This window comes from Carassius gibelio, chromosome B4 (assembly GCF_023724105.1).
Source record: "Carassius gibelio isolate Cgi1373 ecotype wild population from Czech Republic chromosome B4, carGib1.2-hapl.c, whole genome shotgun sequence".
In the NCBI taxonomy this organism is placed as follows: Eukaryota; Metazoa; Chordata; class Actinopteri; order Cypriniformes; family Cyprinidae; genus Carassius; species Carassius gibelio.
In genome coordinates, this window is record NC_068399.1 from 5218616 (window position 1) to 5241240 (window position 22625).

The 22625-nt window shown below is 36.3% G+C and overlaps 1 protein-coding gene across 1 annotated transcript; it reads right to left on the reverse strand.

The window, feature by feature from the left end:
- Positions 1-708: 708 nt before the first annotated feature.
- On the reverse strand, positions 709-21505 carry LOC127955918 (NACHT, LRR and PYD domains-containing protein 3-like). The gene is made up of 7 exons (XM_052553553.1): positions 21256-21505; positions 13031-14828; positions 12312-12485; positions 12057-12224; positions 4168-4341; positions 1660-1706; positions 709-1579 (listed from the first exon to the last, which is right to left on the reverse strand). The coding sequence occupies exons 1-7, from the start codon at positions 21503-21505 to the stop codon at positions 1005-1007; spliced, it is 3186 nt and encodes a 1061-aa protein (XP_052409513.1). The 3' UTR covers positions 709-1004.
- Positions 21506-22625: the final 1120 nt, after the last annotated feature.

The window sequence follows — 22625 nt, forward strand, 5'->3', positions numbered from 1 at the left end:
TATCTGCTTGGCCTCCTTGTTTCTCTGCTTTGTTATTTAAGAAGGATGGCATTGGCATACAGTAGCTTACATTATTTTATTTTTTTCAATCTGATGTAGTTGGTTCCTCAGCTACATCAGACGTTCATGATAATAACAGAAAAAACGCTTGCCATAGTTTTGTCTCAATACAGTTAATTTAGGGTTAGTTTAATTTCTACAAATGGTGCAAACTCTGCTAGATTATAGATAAAAGATTCCCATTCCCCTGCCATTCTGTGATCGGCAGTGATCGACAATCGGCAGATCATAATCTTGGTGATTGGTAATCTGTGATCGGCCCCAAAAATGCTGATCTTTGCATCTTTAATAATGAGCTGTAGGAGGACGTGAATGTTTTTTACATCTTGAAATTTCACGAATAACAAGGTGATGTGAACGTACCTTTAACTCCCTACTGTTTTTCTCTCTTTGCTCTCTTAAATTGGTGAACACATGCATTTCTCGAACGGAGGGCCATCTAATGCTCAGTGTTTATGTGTCTGGATAAGCATAAAATAAAAGGCAGACATGAAATTGTAACTCAGTCATTGTATTCACAACAGAGCAGCCATACAACAACAAGGCATGAGCAATCGACTGTCGATTGCATGATCTATTACACCCTGTAACACCCCCCTTTACAAATATGAAGAAAAGGAATCCCCTTTTTACAGTAAATAAAAAAGTACTATATGAACATTAGGCAGATAATAATTATTATTATTATTACAAATCCAGCCTTTTAGGTGGCTTGGACAATCGACCAGCCCTAGTATATGAATATATTCAACCACGTAAATGTCATCATCACTTTCCCCAACTGTAGATCTGTTTTTGCCTTCAAGGCATACTTTAGCAAAGCATATTACCACAGTATCGGCATGTCTTGCTTGTGTCTAAGAGCCTTGGTGAATTACTCTGCATCTGCTTGTTAGGCCTGTACTACTACTAGCACTACAATATATAAAGTGAGAGTATTTATATTAATCAAGTGTGTGTGTGTTGTCTCTGTTGCTGTTCACAGGCTTTTCAGTCTGACACAGAGACACTGAGGAGTTATAAACCTTCAACCTAAATCCAGCATAGATAGGCTCAGTGAATGTGGTGTTGAATGTGTGTAAGTGTGTGAGTTTGTTTGTGTCAGAGATGCTGTAGAAGGACAATGTGCCAGTTGGCACATCCACCTCCACTCCTACTCTCCTACAAGAGTGTGAAGAGACACCGATGTTAATTGAATGATTATTGTGAGAGGCAAGGAATTTGTCATCAAAGCAGATCAGACTCCATGAGTTTCTATACAGTCCAAACATACAGTCATGATTCCCTCCTTTCCTGCTGATTTTGTTATATGCCACTGAAAAATGAGCTTTTCCACTCCAGTCCGCTTCCCAGTGTCCAGACAGACTCTCTCTACACAGGACCTGAGGTACTCTATCAAATCTCTCTGCATGATCAGGATATGACTGATTCTCTTCTACATACGTCATCTTTCTGTTCTCTTCTGACAGAATGATATGATTGTTTGCTGTGTTTGGATCCAGTGTGAGATTACAGGCATCTGAACAAAAGAAAATACTAATTTATAATATAATTTTTAAAAATCACTAAAACTATGTGTGTGTGTCTGTGTAGACGTACATTTGTGTAGTCCTGCTGTAATCCTGAACTCCCCTCCATGATCCACACTATAAAACACAGACAGTGTCTCATTCTGCACGTCTGATGCAATCAGTAACACACAAACACTTGTTAATTCTACTTTGTGGGGTCACAATATCCTCGTAAGGGGGTATAGTAAGATATAGGTCCAGGTATTTATGACAACCCCTTAAAAATCATATATAAGAATGTTTGACAAAATCTTAAAAGACATCATTATGGCCCTTCACAACACTATCCATAAACCTTGCCATCACATGAACCTAAAATAATTTCAACATTCTTATATGTATATAAGTTAAGCACACCGCAAAGTCAAAGATTTTGTATCTTTTGTACTTTGTGTGGTCTGGAATGCAGAAGTGTCTGGAATGCAAAGCCTTGAACAAGAGAAACATGCATTTAAGCCAATAAGACAGAACAAGCATGACAGAGAATACAGAGTTCTCTTGTTTTTAATATTTCTGTGAAATAAATTAATCATTATTATGTTTAGCTGCTAAAAATGTTAAATCTGCACATCTAACTCATTTTATTATCTTTTTTTACTTTAATTTTCATGGTGTTTTATATGTACTTTGGAATAAAGTTATTGTATGCTTTGTATTTTTATTATTAAAGAACACTATTTACTTTATTGGTATTATTTATTGTATTTCTCAAAGTAAAGATATTATATCAATCATATTAATTTTGTTTTCAAGGCTGACTAAGATCTTTCTGCAGAAATTCCATAATACAATGGGCTTATGAATCAAAATTTATTGTTTTCATTTTTTGGTTTAGATAATTGGAAATTATGAGTTGTTTATATGTTTTTGTAATTAATAATTTAGCAATTTTTTATACAGAGAAATGCACATTTCAGCTTAATAGTTGTAGTTACATTGTTAAAGTAACAGTAAATTACTTTGTTACATGCATTACTGCATTTCATTGCCTTGTACCCATATGTGCAACGACAATAAAGTTGAATCTAATCTAATCTATTAAAAAATAAAAAGGATTAATATGCAATTTTAAATATGGGTCACTGTAACTCATCATATCTTTTGCATATTCAAACATAAATGTGGCATCATTCTAAAGTATTACTGTTATACACTACCCAGCCAAAAAAGGTTGGTTTTTGGATTTTAATAAATAAATACTTGTCTATGAATGGAACAGTATTACAATGTGTGTGTGTGTGTGAGAGAGAGAGAGAGAGACAGGGTCACACAGTGGAGTCAGCTTTCTTAACCGTCGGTGGCTTGTGTATGGGCTTGAATTGATGGTAAAACTATTGACATTATTAACTGTCTTTACATTTAATTTGAAAGTTGAAGCTCACGATTATGGAAAGGGGCGATACATTTCCGATGAGTGGTTGTGAAGTTCGGCCAACCACAATGCACTGGGTCAGTTGGTCAATCAGAGCACTGTGCTTGCCAGAAGGAGGGCTTTGTAGAAAATTACACATTTGAGAGAGGCGGGCCTACAAGAGGACCTACAATAATATACAATAATTTGGAAAATGTGTTTTTTTTTTTTTTTACATTAAAGTGTCAACATATTCTGTTACACCAAATAAACTAAATAATGATCTTTAAAAAAGCATTATATGACCACCTTAATGAGAAAAGAATCACTTCATCTGATGTTTAAAGTTAATAAATTAGCCTTGATAGCCTACTTATTGGAGTTCAATAAATACTGAAGAGATTTGTTCTCACTTGTTTGTATGGTAAGTGTGTATAGAGCTTGCTCAGCACTGACATGTCATTGGCATGGCTCAATGGACGGAGGAATTGGACAGCCCTCAGAATAGGTCCAGTTCGAACCAAGCTGTGATATGAAACAGGACCGTGGTTCACCATATCAATATGCCTGGCATAAATGCAATCCATGATGCATATGAGGAAGAGGAGGAAGCAATTGAGGTGTTTGGGGCATCAGCACTCATGATAACCATATACCAAATCATACAAACACACGCTACTGCTGCATGATTATAACAAAAATCATAATTGTTGATTATTCTTTTGTAATTGTAAATGTGATTATTAATTATGATTATCACAATTTACATTGAATGATATTTATATCAGTGTTTGATGCATGTCATATATTTATATGAAAATAAACAAGATGAAAGCATGCTAAATGAAAAACTGCTTTTCTTTAGTATTAAGTCTCAAATGTCAACTATGCATTAGATTCTTCTTTGAATTATAAAAAAGTAAAAATATGAAATGGTAATATAATGTTATACTAAAACAAAATTAAAATAATGGGAAAAAAATCTAAAGATAATGTAGAAAGAAAAAACGCATCTTAAGCAAACAGAATAAAAAAAGTGGACTTTGAGTGATTAATTGCCGCTTTGAACAATTACATAATTGTGGTATCCATAATTGTAATCACGATTAAAAAAATAGATTCATTGTGCAGCCCTAACACACACACACACACACACACATACAGTGCGACTTCTGCTCAACATACTTGAGTTTGTCCAGTGAGCATTTTGGATCCTTCAGTTTTTCAGAGAGCAGCTTGACTCCTGAATCTCCTGGGTGATTGTAGCTCAGATCCAGCTCTCTCAGGTATGAGGGGTTTGAAGTCAGAGCTGAAGACACATAACCACAGCCTTCCTCTGTCACCATACAACCAGACAACCTACAAACAAATGCAGCAAAAAAAAATTTTTGAAACAGTTTAGTTTTATAAACTGGATTAACCAGTTGACTAAATCAGACTGAATCATTAGAAACAGTTTATAGCTTAAGTCAGCACTGATTCACAATGGGCAAAATGTGTGTTCATAATGTTTTCTGCTGAACAGGAGAATATGTAACAAATAAAATTATTACAAATATACTGTAAAAGTGATTTAATGACTGTAGGTCTGGAGACAACAGCATTAACTGATAAACAATAGTGATGGAAATGAAGAGTCAGTAAATTGTTACAACAGTTAACAAGTCACCAGTATTCTCAACTTAGAAAACATCAGCCTCTGTCTGACATGTCTCCTAAAAAAAACTCCTCAAAAAACAACAACATAGATCTATGATGGAATGCAAGACTCTATCCTTTAAAAACAACTATGAAGTATTGGCTATAGAACCTGATTTATTTTTGGAGGAGGAATATGAGGCTCAATGGCCTCATTCGCCAGACTGAATTTCCTGTTCCATCAACCAAACCTGCTCAGGGTCACTACTGTAGGCAACATCACACTGAACTTCATTGTATGAGACCCTAACTTGATTCTGTATACATTTTCTACAGAAGATGGCTAAGCTGGTGTCTGGCTATGCATCTCATTTGCAGTAGGTTATACCAGTAAACGAGTTCAACACAGCCCAAATTCAACTGAAAATACAACTTTTAATTACTTCCTCAGTCTCAAAAGTATTCAACCTGTTCATCATGGCAAGCATATTTAGCACCTTATACACTATACTTTTACTGTTTTTTGGTAAACTTGAAACCAACATGACGATAGCTTATATTGCCCAAATTTTGACAACACAGCAATTTTTACAAAAGTATTTAAAAGCAATTCCAAATCTACAAGAAAACAAATGTGATCATTAGAGGACACTTCCATTTTGTTTTAGATCCAGCTCTTGATAGACAGCCAAGTCAATTATCTATATCAAAGTCTAGCATAGCTATTCATAATTATATGTAAAAAATCTCAAAATAGTACATATTTGGAGAGTACTTCACCCCCTGACAGATTATTTGTTTCTCTTCTGTGCACAAATATTATTCAAGAATTTATTATTTATTAATTAACAACATTTTATGAAATCAATTCAACAAATGCATCAGTAAAGTATTAGAGAAAGTTTGTTAATACACTTTTGAGTGATTCTGAGAATGGAACATTGATGAATCATGATAAAATTCAAACTGGCTCTAAACATTCATGTCCAAAATTAATAAACCCCCTTTGTGCAGAATCTTTTATTCTTTAAAATCACCAATAAACACTGTCTGTAAGTGATTAAAAGCTTTTGTCACCTCTCTACTACACAGTCATGATTTCCACTTCCTGCTACAGTAAAGAAACCTGATCCACCTCCAAGTTTGACGATGGAAATGGTGTTCTTCTGCTTATGAGCTTTGCCTGTTTTGCAGCAGATATACTGCTGATTCATGGGTCCAAAAAGTTGCAGTTTGGTCACATCACCCCATAAAACATTCCTCCAGAGCTCCACAGGTCTACACAAATAAATTTTATCAAGTTCAAGTCTGCCTTTTGTTCTTCTTGATCAAGAGTGGTAGTCTGCAAGATGTCTCAACATGAAGGCCATACTTGTCTAGTGTTCTTCTTACACGCTGCATTTAAATGGTTTCCCTCCTTTCATTGGGTCATCTTGCAAGATTTTGGCTGTACATTGCAGGTTTTTCTCAGTTGCTCTGATTAAACATTTTATGATATTGTGCTTTTTCTTCAACACCCTCAAAGGTTTTCTGGTAAAACACAGTTTAAACTTAAGGAATTAGGCTGAGAGCTGTGTTTTCTAGAAACGTTCAATGTCTAAGAAATCTTCATATAGCCTTAGTCTTTCTAAAGTAATACAATATTTATTCTCTTTAGCTTTTGTGAGATCTCTGTTGACATTTTTGCTACTTAACTTCAACACATGCATGGGCTAACTGTATGTGTAACAACTCAAGCTAATACTGTTTTTAATAGAGTTTCTAAAGGCTTAATCGTGTTTTGAGACTGTTTCATTCCCCACCATGCAAATAAGTGATTTAAAAACAGCAATGTTGAATAGGGGTTGAAAATTGACATAGCAGTATTATTAAAAAATCTTATAACTCAAAAATATTACATTATATTTTGACAATATCACTTTTAATATGCCAGTGAACTGTTATAGATGCAATTTTTATTTTATCCTTGATCTTCAGAAAAGATTGTATTTGTAAAGTACTGCAGTCTCTGAGGGGTTGAGTAATTTTGATTGCAACTGTGCACACAGGCTGAAGTAGTTTAAGTCTTTGGTTCTTTTAATTGTGATGATTTTGGCTCACATTTAACAAAAACCCACCAATTCACCATCTCAACAAATTAAAATATGGTGAGATGCTAATCAGCTAATCGACTCAAAAACCTGCAAAGGTTTTCTGAGCCTTCAAAATGGTCTCTCAGTTTGGTTCACTAGACTACACAACCATGGGGTAGACTGTTGATCTGACAGTTGTCCAGAAGATAATCATTGACACCCTTCAGAAGGAGGGTAAGCCACAAACATTCATTGCCAGAGAAGCTTGCTGTTCACAGAGTGCTGTATCTAACCATGTTAACAGAAAGTTGAGTGGAAAGAAAAAGAGTGAAGAAAAAGATACACAATCAACCGAGAATCACATCCTTATGAGGATTGCCAAACAAAATTGATTCAAGAATTTGAGTTATATTTTCAAGGAATGGATTGAGGCTGGGGTCAAGGCATCAAGAGCCTTCACACACAGACGTGTCAAGGAATTTGCTGAACCACAGACAACATCAGTGTTGTCTTATGTGGGCTAAGGAGAATAAGCACTGCATTGTTGTCCAAAGTCCTCTTTTCAGATTGGAGCAAGTTTTGGTTTCTGGAGGTAGAGTGGAGAAGCTCATAGCCCACGTTGCTTAAAGTCCAGTGTTAAGTTTCCACAGTCTGTGATGATTTGGGGTGCAATGTCATCTGCTGGGGTTGGTCCATTGTGTTTTTTTAAATCCAAATTCACTGCACCCATTTACCAAAAAATTTTGGAGCACTTCATGCTTCCTTCTGCTGACCAGCTTTTTGAAGATGCTGATTGCATTTTCCAGCAGGATTTGACACCTGTCCACACTGCCAAAAGCTCCAAAAGTTAGTTAAATGATCATGGTGTTGGTGTGATGGACTGGCCAGCAAACTCACCAGACCTGAACCCTATAGAGAATCTATGGGGTATAGTCAAGAGGAAAATGAGAAACAAGAGAGCAAAAACTGCAGATGAGCTGAAGGCCACTGTCAAAGAAACCTAGGCTTCCATACCACCTCAGCAGTGCCACAAACTGATCACCTCCCATATTGAGTACATGTACAGTAAATGAACACTTTTCAGAAGGCCAGCAATTCACTAAAAATGTTTTTTATTGGTCTTATGAAGTTTTCTAATTTGTCGAGATAGTGAATTTGTGAGTTTTTGTTAAATGTGAGCCAAAATCATCACAAAAGTACCAAAGACTTCAATTACTTAATTCTGTGTGTGCTGAATTTATTTAAACACAAGTTTTACAATTTAAGTTGAATTATTGAAATAAATTTACTTTTCCACGACATTCTTATTTATTTAGATGCACCTGTACTCAGAGATGTATAGTAACGAAGTAGAACTACTTCACTACTGTACTTAAGTACTAAAAGGCGGTATCTGTACTTTACTAGAGTATTATTTTTTTCTCCTACTTCCACTTTTACTTCGGTACATATTTTCGCTGAGTTTAATACTTTTACTCCGATATTTTTTCTATGTGCTGCATGGTTACTCGTTACAATTATAATAAGGTTACGTATCATTCCATTCCATAACCACTGCCAGAACTGTAGATGGCAGGTTTGATGAAGCTGGAACATCATTGAGCGAAACAAGCGATTAAGAAGACTGCGCGTGTTGACTGAACTGCTGTGAAGAGAGAAATGAACACCGAGCCGAGCCAGATAATGACTCGTTCACGAGTCAAGAACAGGTTGCATCGGTTCTCGGATGACCAGTAACGTTAGTTCTTTCTGACAGTTCAATTCAATAAACCAGTTGAAGAAAACAGTTCACCGATTGAATGGCGTCATTTGCGTTGACTGCACCTGGGCTCATAACATTAACACAGAATCAGTTCAGAATCAATCACCAAAAGAATCAGTTCGGTTCAGACGTTCTGTGTGTCGGTTTGCTTCACGCTAAATCACACATGCGCAGTATCATCAGCTCCTCGGTTCACGAATCGGACACGTTTGACAGAAACGGTTCTTGACTCATGAACGAGTCATTATCTGGCTCGGCTCGGTGTTCATCTTCAGTTCTCTCTTCACAGCAGTTCAGTCAGTGTACTGTTTGAGTCAATGAATTACTCCGGGATATTGGTTTGTTTTAACTCAGAGGGAGTGTCAGACACATTAAACAATTTAACAGCTTAACCCTCTGGAGTCTAAGGGTATTTTTGGGGCCTGGGGAAGTTTTGTCATGCCCTGATATTTGTGCTTTTTTCAGTTTCTTATAAATATCTAAATTGGTAAAGTCTAATATCACTGTAATCAGCACAAACTGGGCTATAATAATATGTAAAATGCATGCATGTACATGATTGTATTTTTGAGAAAAAAAATGTTATGCATGGTTAGTGAAAAACTAAAAATGTTAAATCACTTGAATAAGGCCATAAAACACATACATAACATTGGTTCCCGGGATTGTTGAGAACTGGAGCTTGTAGCCTAGAATTTTTCTTTCTAAATTATGTGAAAATCATCTTGTTTACTCATTCACAGAAAACAATATATTGATTTAAATTTTCTAAGACACTTTTTGTTGGTAAAAGTCATGTGCGAGTAGGCGTCAACTATCATGAATATCATTGTGATTTACACCTGAGAAGACAAAGGCCTGCATAATGAGCTGCATAATGAGCCTCTCATTCAACTGTGCCACTCTGAGGGAGGACTTACAAGAAAGAATGTGAGAACAAAATAAAAAGTATATAATTTTATGTTTGTAGTTCATTAAGAATATATTTAATTATCCCACAACATAATTTAATATCCACTTGGGGGAGCAGTTAAACAGTTTATTAGGGACAATCAAAGCTGACTTTCAAACAAATTTTTAGGCATCCTTACTCCAGTCACACAATCCTTCAGAAATCCTTTTAACAATATTATTTTCGACCAAAAAACAAAACAAAAATAAATAAACATTTATCATAATCATAATCATTATTATTATTATTAATGTTGAAAAGAGCTGAGAATATTTTTCCGTTTTTTTAGGGGGAATAAATTGAAAGAACTGCATTGTTTTTACATTTGTTAGAGTTATCTCTATTTGTCACATTTATATTATTTACATCAAGCTTTTGAATGGTATAGTATTGTATACTGTTAGTGAAACTTCATTATGTTTCACTTGATTATACATTTAGTCAGGAATTATAGTTTGGAAAAAGTATTTGGAAAAAGTCTAACTAGTAAAATGTTTACACGTTATGTGAAAACTAGTACAAATAAATAAAAAGAGACTTACTCATGTTTATGATCTCTGCTGAATAAAGTGCTTCATTCTTTTTTCTGAGGAAATCCATTTCTCAAATCCTCAACCACATCACATCTTTTTGGAGTGATTTATGTCTTATTCCTCTCATCGCGAAGCAAACAGTAAAATAAAATAAAAACTTGAAGAACAGTCTCGCTGCTTTTTCTTCTGTGTGGGCGTATTCAAGCCGCGCGCTTCAGTTTGAATCTGAATAGCGCGTTAAGCGCGGGGGCGTGGTCACATTAGATATAATGAGCGGAGATATGAAAAATAGACATCACGTTGTTTTCATATGGATTACTTTATCTCAGAATATTTGTTTTCGGCAGCACCTGTTTAGTTTAAAAGTAGACATTTCAGGCTTTCTATAGATATCTCTCTCATATCTCTTCGTTGAGTATTCACGGAGTTACAGTTCATTTTAATGACATGTTTGTACATGACGATCAGCGGAGACAAACACTGCAGACAGCATACCTTGTTTGTTATCTTTATTTTATAAGTGCACAAAGGTGTTTTGTTATTATGTCTGTATCCAAAAAAAAGTAGACCCTTTACAGATTCGATTGATGTATTGCTCTTATCTGTACGATTAAAACAGAGTGTAATTTAAGTTCTTTTCGGGGTTATCCGGAGAAAATGACTCAAAACGCATATATGCGTTAATGGACTTCAGAGGGTTAATTCATCTGTGGATTAATGCGTATTGGAGACGCGAACTGTTTAAAACGATTCAGTTCGATTTGGTGGACTGTTTCAAAAAGATCCGGTTACATCGAATGATTAGTTTGCGAACCAGATATCACAAACTTCTTTGTTTTTAACTGTCTTACAACAGACACGGAAGAGAAGACAATGCTGAATAAAGTGGTAGTTTTTGCTATTTTTGGACCAAAATGTATTTTCGATGCTTCAAAAAATTCTAATTGACCCTCTGATGTCTTATGGGTTTGAAACAACATGAGGGTAAGTTATTAATGACATCATTTTGCAAATTGGGCTAACTAACCCTAGTAACCGTTTTTTGTTTACAAGTTACAGTCAAAGGAATTGTGATTGTCCTTTAGGTTAATCATTTGAAATAGTAAAAACAATATGTTCAAACTTTTTATTACTTTCTTTAATATCTACATAACACAATACTTCTACTTTTACTTTCAGTACTTAAGTAGTAAATTTTAAAATAGACTACTTGCAATACTTAAGTACAAAATTTTTTTGAATACTTTAGTACTTCTACTTAAGTGTGGTGCTTAAAGAGCACTTCAACTTCTACTCAAGTCACTTTTTTGATAGAGCACTTGTACTTTTACTCAAGTATGGGTCTCTTGTACTTTATACATCTCTGCATGTACTACACGTCACACATCTTTCAGTTTAAAATCTTTCGCTATGTCATACATTGCATCATGTTTTGAACTGCAAGAGGCATTACGCATTTTTGTCTCTAGCTGATCACATGCCTGCTTTATGTAATGTCATCACAGTTTAAAATCTATAAATCCAAATATCTATTGCATTTATGGTAATGGTATGGTAAGTCCTCTTGACTACTCCTAAATTTTCACAAAATTACTTGTAGTAATTATATATAGGATCATTCTGTTGCTGTTTATGGTCAGTGAATGTTTTTATATGTGTTTGTATATGTGGTTTTTTTACTTGAAAAGGGAACATTAATATTTTATGTTTCCACAATAATTAAAATCCTGTATTTAATAACGATTTTCATTTTATTTTACAGACTAACATTGCAGTAATAACAATTAAAAACCTTAAACCACAGAGCCTTTGTTTTAGTGGAAACTGTAAACCAAGCCACTGTAAGACATGCTCATGTAGTGCTGCACTTAACTCTGAAACACTCTCAAACCTTTCTTTTTGAAACTCTTCAGACTGTATGCTTATATAATCTTTGGAATTTGATAACAGTAAAGTCATATAATGTTTTCATCATAGGGCCATACTTCTCAGGTAAAAAAATAAATAAATAAAGGACCATCTGTATAAATAAAAACATTTTGTCTCCTGTTCTGGCATTGTATTGAGAACATTTTGATAAAGAAATTGAATTGTCATTTTATTTAGGTAGCATTTACCTCAGTATCTTTAGCTGACATTGTAAGCTCTTCAGTCCATCAGAGAGAAGCTTCACTCCAGAATCCTGCAGGTCATTGTTACTCAGATCCAGCTCTCCCAGGACGGATGACATTAGAGCTGATGACAAACTTTTACAGCACTGAGCTGTGAGGCTACAGATTGGCAATCTAAAAAATACATAATACATCATAGCAGTGTGATGTTTAATAATTAACAGGAAAAATCTAAACAATAAAAATATTTCAAACTCAAACCTGAGTATCTCTAGCTGACAGTTTGGACTCTTCAGTCCTTCAGAGAGAAGTTCCACTCCAGAATCCTGCAGCTCATTACAACTCAGGTCCAGGTCTCTCAGAGCTGAGTTTGATGATTGCAGAGATGAAGACAAACTTTCACAGGACTGACTAGTGAGATTGCAGTTACGTAGCCTGTGGGAAGAACAAATAATCAAATAGTCCTACTTGAAACTAAGACGCTTAAATCAAAGCTTAAGACTATTTGTAAAAGCATTTCTAAACAGTTTTATACATACTAGCCCAGATCTATTGTGTTATTATTAAACTTGACAAAAATTACTTGAAGCCCTAATGTATAATAAAATATTCATAATGTGCATTGTAACTTATTATATAATTATTTATAAATAATTGTTACCAAAATTAAAATGCATTACAATTTTGGCAGATTCTGTGTTTGTTTTTTGTTTTTTTGGTCATGTGTTTTAATGCATTATACTTTCTAAAGCTGTAAAGTATTACAATATGTTAAAACTGTAGTTACAATTATTCGTGAGACGATACACTGCACTATTCATAAAGGCCATAAGTAAAGCATTAGATTTATTGCCATTTAATATCATTACACACAAATGATATACAGTATTTATATTTTTTAATTTTTCTAAAAAGTCTTCCCATATGTTAAATAAAACCCAATTACAGTTTATATAAATGAATGAAAAGAAGACTCTCACAGTGCTCTTTTGGTGTTTTTGATGACTGGCAGCAGTCTCATCAGTGCTTCATCAGAACTTCCATATTTCTGCAGCTCAAATATTTCTTGTATTTCTTCTGATATCAGGAGCACAAACACCAGAGCTGACCACTGAGAAGAGGACAGATTCTCAACAGAAAGATTTCCTGTTCTGAAATTCTTCTGGATTTCCTCTACATAGTCATCTTTCAGTTCACTTAGACAGTAGAAAAGATTGATGGTCCTCTCTACTGAGTTCACCTTCTCTATTTTTTTTCTGATATATTCAGAAGTGTATTTAATTTTCTCTGCTTTCAGCTTCAGTTTTGGTAATAGTTCCTTCAGGTCACTCTGATTGGACTCCAGTGAAAGCCCCAAGAGGAACCGGAGGAAAAGGTCAAGGTGTCCATTTTCACTTTGTAAGGCCTTGTTTATCGCAGCCTTGTGAAGGTGAAACAGTGGCTTTTTGGATAATTTCCATGCAACTTCTTCTTTCCAGGATTGAAGAAATGGGTTTGCTTTCTCATCTTTATAAATCAAAAACACATAGAGACCAGCAAGGAACTCTTGGATGCTGAGATGAACAAAGCTGTAAACATTTCTTGTTGAAACAGCCTTGTGAAAAATCTGAGTGCATAACCCAGAAAACACAGACCCGTCACTGACATCTAATCCACACTCCTCAAGATCTTCTTTGTAGAAAATCAGATGTCCTTTCTCTAGTTGTTTAAACGCCAACTCCCCAAGCTTCATAATAATCTTATCAAAAGACATTACATTGACTTTGGGTTCAGGGTCATCACAGTATTTTTCTACCATCTTTAGCTGCTGAGAAATTAAGAAATTTATGTACATCCCTGTGAGAGTTGTGGGCATTTTGTCATTACCCTTTTGTTCCAGTAGAGGCTGAAGAACATTGAGAGAAATCCAGCAGAAGACTGGGATGTGGCACATGATGTACAGGCTCCTGATTTTCCTGATGTGACGGATGATGATTCCAGCAACCTCAGGATTGCTGTTTTTATTAAAGTATTTCTCCTTTTGCTCATCATTGAATCCTCGCACCTCTGTCACCTGATTAATATAGTCTCGGGGTATCAAACTGGCTGCTGCTGGTCTGGATGTAATCCAGATGAGAGCAGAGGGAACCAGATGTGTTTTGATCAGGCTTGTAATCATATTACTCAATGTTGTTTTTTCATGGACACTTGTAATGCTGTCATTTTTTTTAAAGCTCAAAGGGAAGCGACATTCATCTAGCCCATCAAAGATGAACATGACCTCACCATCACCTTCAGGAAGAGAGGGAAGTGGTTCAGAACTGCTGAAGCAGAATTTGTGAAGCAGCTCCATTAGACTCAATTTCTGTGTGATCAGATTTAGTTCACGGAACGGCAGAGGAAAAATTAAGGATATGTCCTGATTTTCTTTTCCTTCAGCCCAGTCAAGGATGAATTTATTAACAGAGACTGTTTTTCCCACCCCTGCGATCCCCATCGTCAGCACCTTTCTGTTTCTTCTACCCATATTGACTTTGAAAATGTTACTGCACTCGATTGGTGTATCCGTGCAATTAGACTGTTTGAGATTCAGTTCGATCTGTCTCACCTCATGGTCATTCACTCTTCCACCAGTCTCATTCTGCACCACGTATAGATCAGTGTAAATATCATTCAGGTATTTCTGATGGCCGGTCTGTGAATTACCAACCAATATCCTCTCACAGTCCTGTTTTAATTTGTTTTTCAATTTCTCTGTGTAATCATGAAGAGCAGCTTTACTGTCCTCTGTAACTGAGCCTTTAAAAAACAACAAACAAAGAGTAAGTAAATATGTCAGATATCAAATAATACAATAATAATAATGGTTATAATAATAATAATAATAATATAAGTAAATATACAAAGATAAATACAGAATTCTGGCGTGAAACTCTAGATAGCACAGTCCGATAGGTCTAACTCAGTCTGACCTAATGACATCATCACATGGAACAGCTGATTGGTTTTCAAATATGTGACTAGTGTTTGCCTTAGCAGTTGCATCTTTCTTAAGAAACCCTCCACCTTCCCCAGCACCACCTGTATAGGTCTTCTACGAGGTGGTTCATGTATTTCATGTATGTTATATTTGCCGCAGCAATATTTCTTACATGCTCACAGCAGCATGTTGTGTGTGTACTGCAGCAGCAGCAGCGTAGCAGATCTATTCCCCCAAGACTAAATACATTAACATTGTCATGTACATTACCCTCTGAGAGTTGTCATGACAGAACTATAAAATCGATCTTGTTCTTATGGGTTTGAAGAGGGTGAGTAAATGATGACAGAATTTTAATTTTAGGTTGAACTAATCCTTTAAATATGATGTAAAGTTATATTATAAAAAAATTCAGTCAGTTATTTCATTATCTTTTTTCCACTTGTTGATGCACATGAAACAGCTTAAGCATGGGGTGCACAACCAAGTCCATGCCATGATACTCTCTATATTGCTAGTGGCCGGGGTATCCCTGGCATAGGTCTCCAGGTGTGTTGTTGTAATAACAAATGCCTCTAAGATAGGCTGGGGTGCCATGTGCCACAGACATAAGGTATGCAATCTCAGGGACCTGGACATGCTCTCGGCTGCATTGGCATATCAATTGGACATTTTACAGAGGTTTTTGCCCTGAGGGTCATACTTGGGTTCAAGCAAAGCTCATGTTAGTCTGTATGGACAACACAGTGACGGTAGCTTGTATTTGTTCCTGTCATGTCACATCTTTGGAGTCAGCAGAGGCTAAAATCTCTGCAGGCCATTCGTATTCCAGGTGTCCTTAACTATGCAGCAGATTTGTTTTACAACAGGTTACACTCATCGAAGAGTAGAGTCTCCATCCCCAGAAGGTCCAGCTGATTTGGCGATCTGGCCAGGTACAGATAAATCTGTTTTCCTCCCTGGAATCTGCTCTGTGGTACTCCCTGATTAAGGCTCTGCCCGGCATCAATGCACTGATAAACAGCTGGCCCAGACGTCTTCACAAATACTCATTTCCCCAAGTAAGCATAATTTCACTAACAGTGGACCTTTCATTCACAAAGTGAATTCTGAGTTATTGACTGTGATTGTGCAGGATTATACTGCTTATGCCAAGAGGGCACCGTTATTTGTTTTATTTGCGAAATAAACGAGTGTCCCAGCAACAAGCCGCCCCCTGTCTTCTTCCTTCCCGGTTTTCGGCACCAGTGTGACAAGGTTCAGCACAGTCTTAGTAGGAAGGAAGAAGACAGGGGTCGGCTTGTTGCTGGGATGTTCATTTATTTCGCAAATAAAACAAATAACGGTATTGTAATTAAATAATTAATTGTTGTAGTTTTCTTATTCAAATCAACGATACATGATATAACTAAACAAGTTTATAAATAATTAGGTGAAACTGTGGGCTTGAATTTGTTATGAATCATGCATCTTATGCAGTGCAGTGAATTAGGCTATTGTTCATTATTGTCTATTTAGGGTATTTTAGGCTAATTTAAATAACATGGGTTATCTTAATATGTCATGAATGACATTTTATTATAATATTACACCGCCCAAATATGTATTCTCATTGTCACGGCAGGCTGGTTAAGCCAATATTCAGCATTAAGAAAAGTAATTAGAGTAACCTGCTTAAAATACCCTTGAACAGGACAAAAACATAGTTGATTAATAAAAAAATAATAATTTTAAGACTCTAGACAGTGGCATAATACAGTGACATAATAAGTTTTTTACCAATATCAAACCAGTAGTCATGTGTGTGGGTAAATGTTATCCTCTGGCGATTTAAGGTATACAACGACCCCTGGCAGTCCTAATGTTAAAGTTCCCTTTTTGAGCATTGGATGACTTTTCCATTATTTAAGCACTTCTGTGAAAGAGTTTGGTGGATGAACTAATCACCAGACCCATTGCTTGTGTGCAACCCTCATGTATGCCCCTGTACTGGGTCAGCGCTCCATATGTTGTGACTCCTTGGTGATGGTCCAATATTTGTATTCTTCGCAGTATTGTTTCCTGAGTGTGAACTGAGTGTCTTCCCCCAGAAAGGACCTTCTCGGTTACGTATGTTAACCCTCATTCCTGATGGAGGAAATGGAGATGTGTGTCCCTGTAGCCGCAACTGTGAACTGCCTCTGATAGATTTAAGACATTATCTCGACTCCTCAGAAAAGCAGCTTTTGTGTCTTAATCAGCTTTTTCTGTATACATACTCGCACTGATAATCGAAACAAATACTTTGCACTGTCTTCATTTCTGCAAATCGGGTTTTTCTGAATGAATTACTCTCTCTATCTTTTGCTTTGTCAGCATCAAGACCCGCTGATTGCCTACCGCCTTTTCAATTAGTGCAGTTCAACATGCATTTTTGGTTCATCTTTGGTTTGGACATCTGTGATTAATATACTTCCATACACTTCCATAATCTTGGATGTAAGTATATATTATTTTATAGCTGTAAAACGGTGTTGTATTACCTCAGTCTTATTGTTGTTAATATTGGTTTACCTTGTTCTTCTCTTTGCTTTTCGGCTGTCTCTGAGCATTTCAGTTAATCCGTGAGCAGTTAGAAACGATGCATATGAGGGAAATAGAAACAGAATATATAGATACAAATTAAGTGAAAATGATAGTAAAGTTAGTGTCTGATTAAAATCACATTACCAGTCCTTAATAAAACAAGTGTGTCTTAATAAGGTACATGTACCGTTTCCTGTAGCAGTTGAGTTGTAAAAGTTTACTTGTCCTGTGAATGTGTTTCCAGTCAATAAATGAGCATTTACAGTTGCACATGTTTCAGCTTTTACATCAACACTGACTCCGGTCTCAGTGCTGCTGTTAATCTGTCCTGGGGCTTTGTCAACTGAAATAGAACGTAAAGGAGATTTAATTTATCAGAGATCAAGTCAGATAAAAAAAAAAAATCACTCAAAGATCAAAGTTGCTGATTGTAACATGTACAAGGGTGACTATTTGCATGATAAACAACAGGAAACTTACTAAGTTAATATCGAAATGTCTTATTTCAATATGCTTACAAATTTTTTAAGATTGTTGATTGATTAATAGACAGTATCATTTTAAAACTAATTTCGACAAAGAAAGTGAATAGCTGTGGTTCAGATAATATATTAATATTACACTAATTAGATTTTAATATGAATAGATCTGAAATATTTTATGGACTTAAACAGTAGGATTCTTTTTAATAGAATATTATAAACAAAAATTAAGTTAAATAAGGGAAATACATTGAATGTCTCAGGATTTGAAATACAGAAGATAAAACCTCACATGATAGATGAAAAACACGATATATCACACTGCCATTACTTATTTTTTTTATTATTTATTATGTTTTTCTTTTCTTTTTTTACAAAAATAAATGGCAAGATAAAAAAGCCATGGTTAAAAAACTAAAAACACCCTATGATTCAACTGTTTGTAGATATACTTTTAGCAGCAATAACTTGAAGTAATAATTTTCAGTACAACTTTATCAGATTGTTCTGGAGGAATATTGGCCCGCTCTTCTTTACAACATTGCTCACGTTTATTAAGGTTTGTGGGCACTTGTTTATACACAGCTTTCACCACAGCATTCAGCTTTTTTTTTCAGCCATTCTGTGGTAGATTTGCTGCTGTGCTTGGGATCCTTGTCCAGATGCATGACCCAGTTTTGGCCAGGCTTTAGCTGTCAGATGGATGACCATACATTTGACTCTAGAATACATGGTCGACTCAATGGGCCTCAGGGGCTGTGGCTACAAAACAAGTCCAAAATCATCAGGCTTCCACCAGCATGTGTGACTTTTGGGATGAGATGCTTGTGCCAATATTCTGTGTTTGGTTTTATGTGCATTATGGCCATCTCAACTTATCTCAAGTCTTATGGTTTGCTCAGATGCAACTTTGTAAAAACAAAGAACCAAATTATTTTTTTATATCCTGATCCTGATTTTCTATATCCTGAGTGTCCTAACTTTTTTACATGAACATATGCAAAGCCCTGCAGAGAATTGTGCGCTTAACTGAGCGCATCTCCGGGACATCTACCTTCACCCACCACAGTAACAATCTTTTCACTTTGCTGCCATCTGGTAAGCGCTTCCGCAGCCTGATGGCAAAAACCGAGAGACCGAGTTTTTTCCCCCAGGCCATAAGGGACCTAAACTCAAAACCAGCCTCTTAACATCTTCAAGTCTCCACTTTTTTTTACTTTATCAGTAAGATATTTTCATCATTCACTACCTCAAATTGACATACTGACAGTGTCAACCTGTTTGCACATTTGCCTCTTGTACATTCCTGTGAATCTTAATATTTAAGACTACAGTATAATGCACATATGCATATTTCCTCTTGTACATCCCTGTGTATCTTAATATTTAAGACTACAGTTTACATTTTTAAAATGATCCAAATAAAGTGGGAACTGTCCCATTTCTCATGAATAAGCATTTTGTAAATCCTGAATTAAAAAGCTTGTAAGATTTGAGGTGCTGCTGGTTACAGTTTAATCTTCACCAAACACAGACCCAAAACAAATAATTTTTAAATAGATGTTTAGCTGAGTTTAACCATTTATAGTTGTTTTAAAAGAGCCTCGTTTGTGGTTAAAAGAACTTACACTAAAAAGTAGGAAGATCAGTTCACTTTCAGTGACTCAACTTCAGTGTGGAAAGATCTGAGAGCCATCACAAACTACATGACACCATCCCCCTGTACTGAGGTGAATCAGGCAACAGTTAGTGAGACTGGGGAAATTCATGTCCAACAGCTGCTCCTCCAACACTGGTGCCCCTCAGGGATGTGTTCTCTCCCCACTGCTCTTCTCGCTGTACACCAACGACTGCACCTCTAAAGACCCTTCTGTCAAGCTCCTGAAGTTTGCAGACGACACTACAGTCATCGGCCTCATCCAGGACTGTGATGAGTCTGCTTACAGACAAGAGGTTGAGCAACTAGCTGTCTGGTGCAGTCTAAACAACCTGGAGCTAAACACGCTCAAAACAGTGGAGATGATAGTGGACTTTAGGAGAAAAACCCCTGCACTCTCCCCACTCACCATCATGAACATCACTGTGACTGCAGTGAAGTCATTCAGATTCCTGGGATCCACCATCTCTCAGGACCTGAAGTGGGACATTCACTTTGACTCCACTGTGAAAAAGGCCCAGCAGAGGTTGTACTACCTTCGCCAGCTGAGAAAGTTTAACCTGCCACAGGAGCTGCTAAAACAGTTCTACTCAGCCGTCACTGAGTCTGTACTGTGCACTTCAATAACTGTCTGGTTTGGTTCAGCTACAAAATCAGACATCAGAAAACACAGAATGGTTCGGACTGCTGAAAGGATTATTGGTGCTCCCCTGCCCACCCTTCAAGAACTGTATACATCCAGAGTGAGGAAAAGGGCACAGAAAATCATTCTGGTTCAGTCACATCCAAGTTATCCACTTTTTGAACTTTTGCTATCTGGCCGGCGCTTCAGAGCAGCAAATATCAGGACAGCTAGGCACAAGAAACGTTTCTTCCCCCAGGCAATCTACCTCATGAACAGGGAAATGTTCCCCACCTATGCAATAAAAATGTGCAATATCCTTATATTTATTTGTTACAACCTCCATCTTAGTACAACCCTGTTATCACTCTATTCTATTCCATTATCATCTATAGCAGAACTGTTAATAAAATGTATTTTTAATTTTTTTAACAATACTAGTCTTTATATTTAACTTTTTTTGTCTGTACGTTGTTGTTGTCTCTGTGTACTGAAAGCTTATTTTGCTAAAACAAGACTTTCTGATTCTGATTTACTTTGTTCTTTTGGTTTTGTCGTTGTTTTTCTTTGTTCACTTTGTGTAATACAAAACCACTGCACAGCTGTAAGTTCTTTCTGTTATCCTAATATTTGTTACCTTGTTTTTCATGGTGTCTCTTTGTGGTCTTTGGGCATTTTTGTTGATCTGCAAGGAGAAAGAAAATTAAAACAAAGAATGTACAGTATCTGTAAAATGCTTTTGTGTGTGTTCATAAACAGCTCTTGTAAAAACAAACATTCTATGAGTGGAGTGGCAATCAAACTGATTATTCAGAGGTTTGGTACGTGCTCAAATCCCGCATTAACTAATCTAGAGGTTGTTCTGACTGTTTTGCATTGCAATTTCTGTAATGCTAGCTTAGGTTTGCAGATGTGATTACCTTTGAGTTTGTTCTCTAAGTGTTCAGCAAGATGATTTTCATTCATCTTTCTAAGGACATTCAATGTGATCTCCATAGCTCCCTCTGGTCCACAACGGGCAACCATATGATCCACTGTGTCAAAGACATCTGATTTTTCCACATCAGCAGTTGAAGCAAGACCATCATGCTTTAAGTGCCATTTGAACTTTTTCAGTTTTTTACTTTCTAGATCCTCCAGTGTCTCCAGAAGCTGAGGTAAAACTGACATTGTATTCTGTCATGGAATCTCTTCTGCTGGACAAAAAGAAAAGAATTGTCTTACCACACTAGCACTCAGAGGTGTCAAGTAACAAAGTACAAATACTTTGTTACATTACTTAAGTAGAAATTTGCGGTATCTATACTTTACTTGAGACTTTTTACTTCTACTCCTTACATTTCCGTGCAAGTATCTGTACTTTCTACTCCTAACATTTTAAAAATAGGTTTGTTAACTGCTATTTAATTTCGGCTTGTTTTCATTCCGGCTTGTCATAATAAAAAAAAAAAACCTATCCAGATAAATCGCGCCATCCGGATGGAGTGAATTTGATTGTGGTTGGATGAGAAGTATAAACATATACCATTCCGACACCCTATTGGTTTGTACGCGATCCATCGCACCTGCACATGACACAAATCACATCACACTCCAGCAAGGACATAGCCAGTTTTGGGTTTGTTTATCAAACAATATATTTCTTAAAAGTAGGGTTGGGTATGGAACCGGTATGCACCGAACCGAATAAGAGGAAGCAGATTTCGGTGCCTTTTAAATGCCTGAGCAATCGATTTAAATTTGTCCTGGTTCTCCGAAATGTACACAAGAAGCACGGGCGTCGCTAGGCTTTTTTAGCTGGGCTGTAGCATTTAGCTCCATAAACTGTACTCAAATTCAGATCGCCTGAGAGTCAGTACCCTTACATTTTCATATGAAACCGGCTTCAGACCGGTCTCCTACCCGCTTATATCTTATGATGCAAATTTGAACAGCTGTTTGTCTGCTATGTTCTGCCTAACAAGGGGTCCTCATCATCTAAGCAAAAGATGAGCAAGTGGATAGTTGAGACAGTTTTTCTTGTATATAAATGAGTTGGCCGTGTTGTCATCGCCCATGTTTGTCAGGGAGTATGGCTGCTTCTAAAACTCTTCTGTCTGGAGCTTAACTTCGAGAAGCGATGTGGCAATGACAAGCTATGACTTTAAACCTGTTTCATGAAGAGCGAACAAAAGACTGCATCATCTTGCCATACTTCCTGCTTGTCTGGCTGCAACTGTTTGGGCCGGCTTTATCCTTCCCTTGTTCACAAAAATCACAATTCTGCAAATGCAATTGTACTTTAACAATT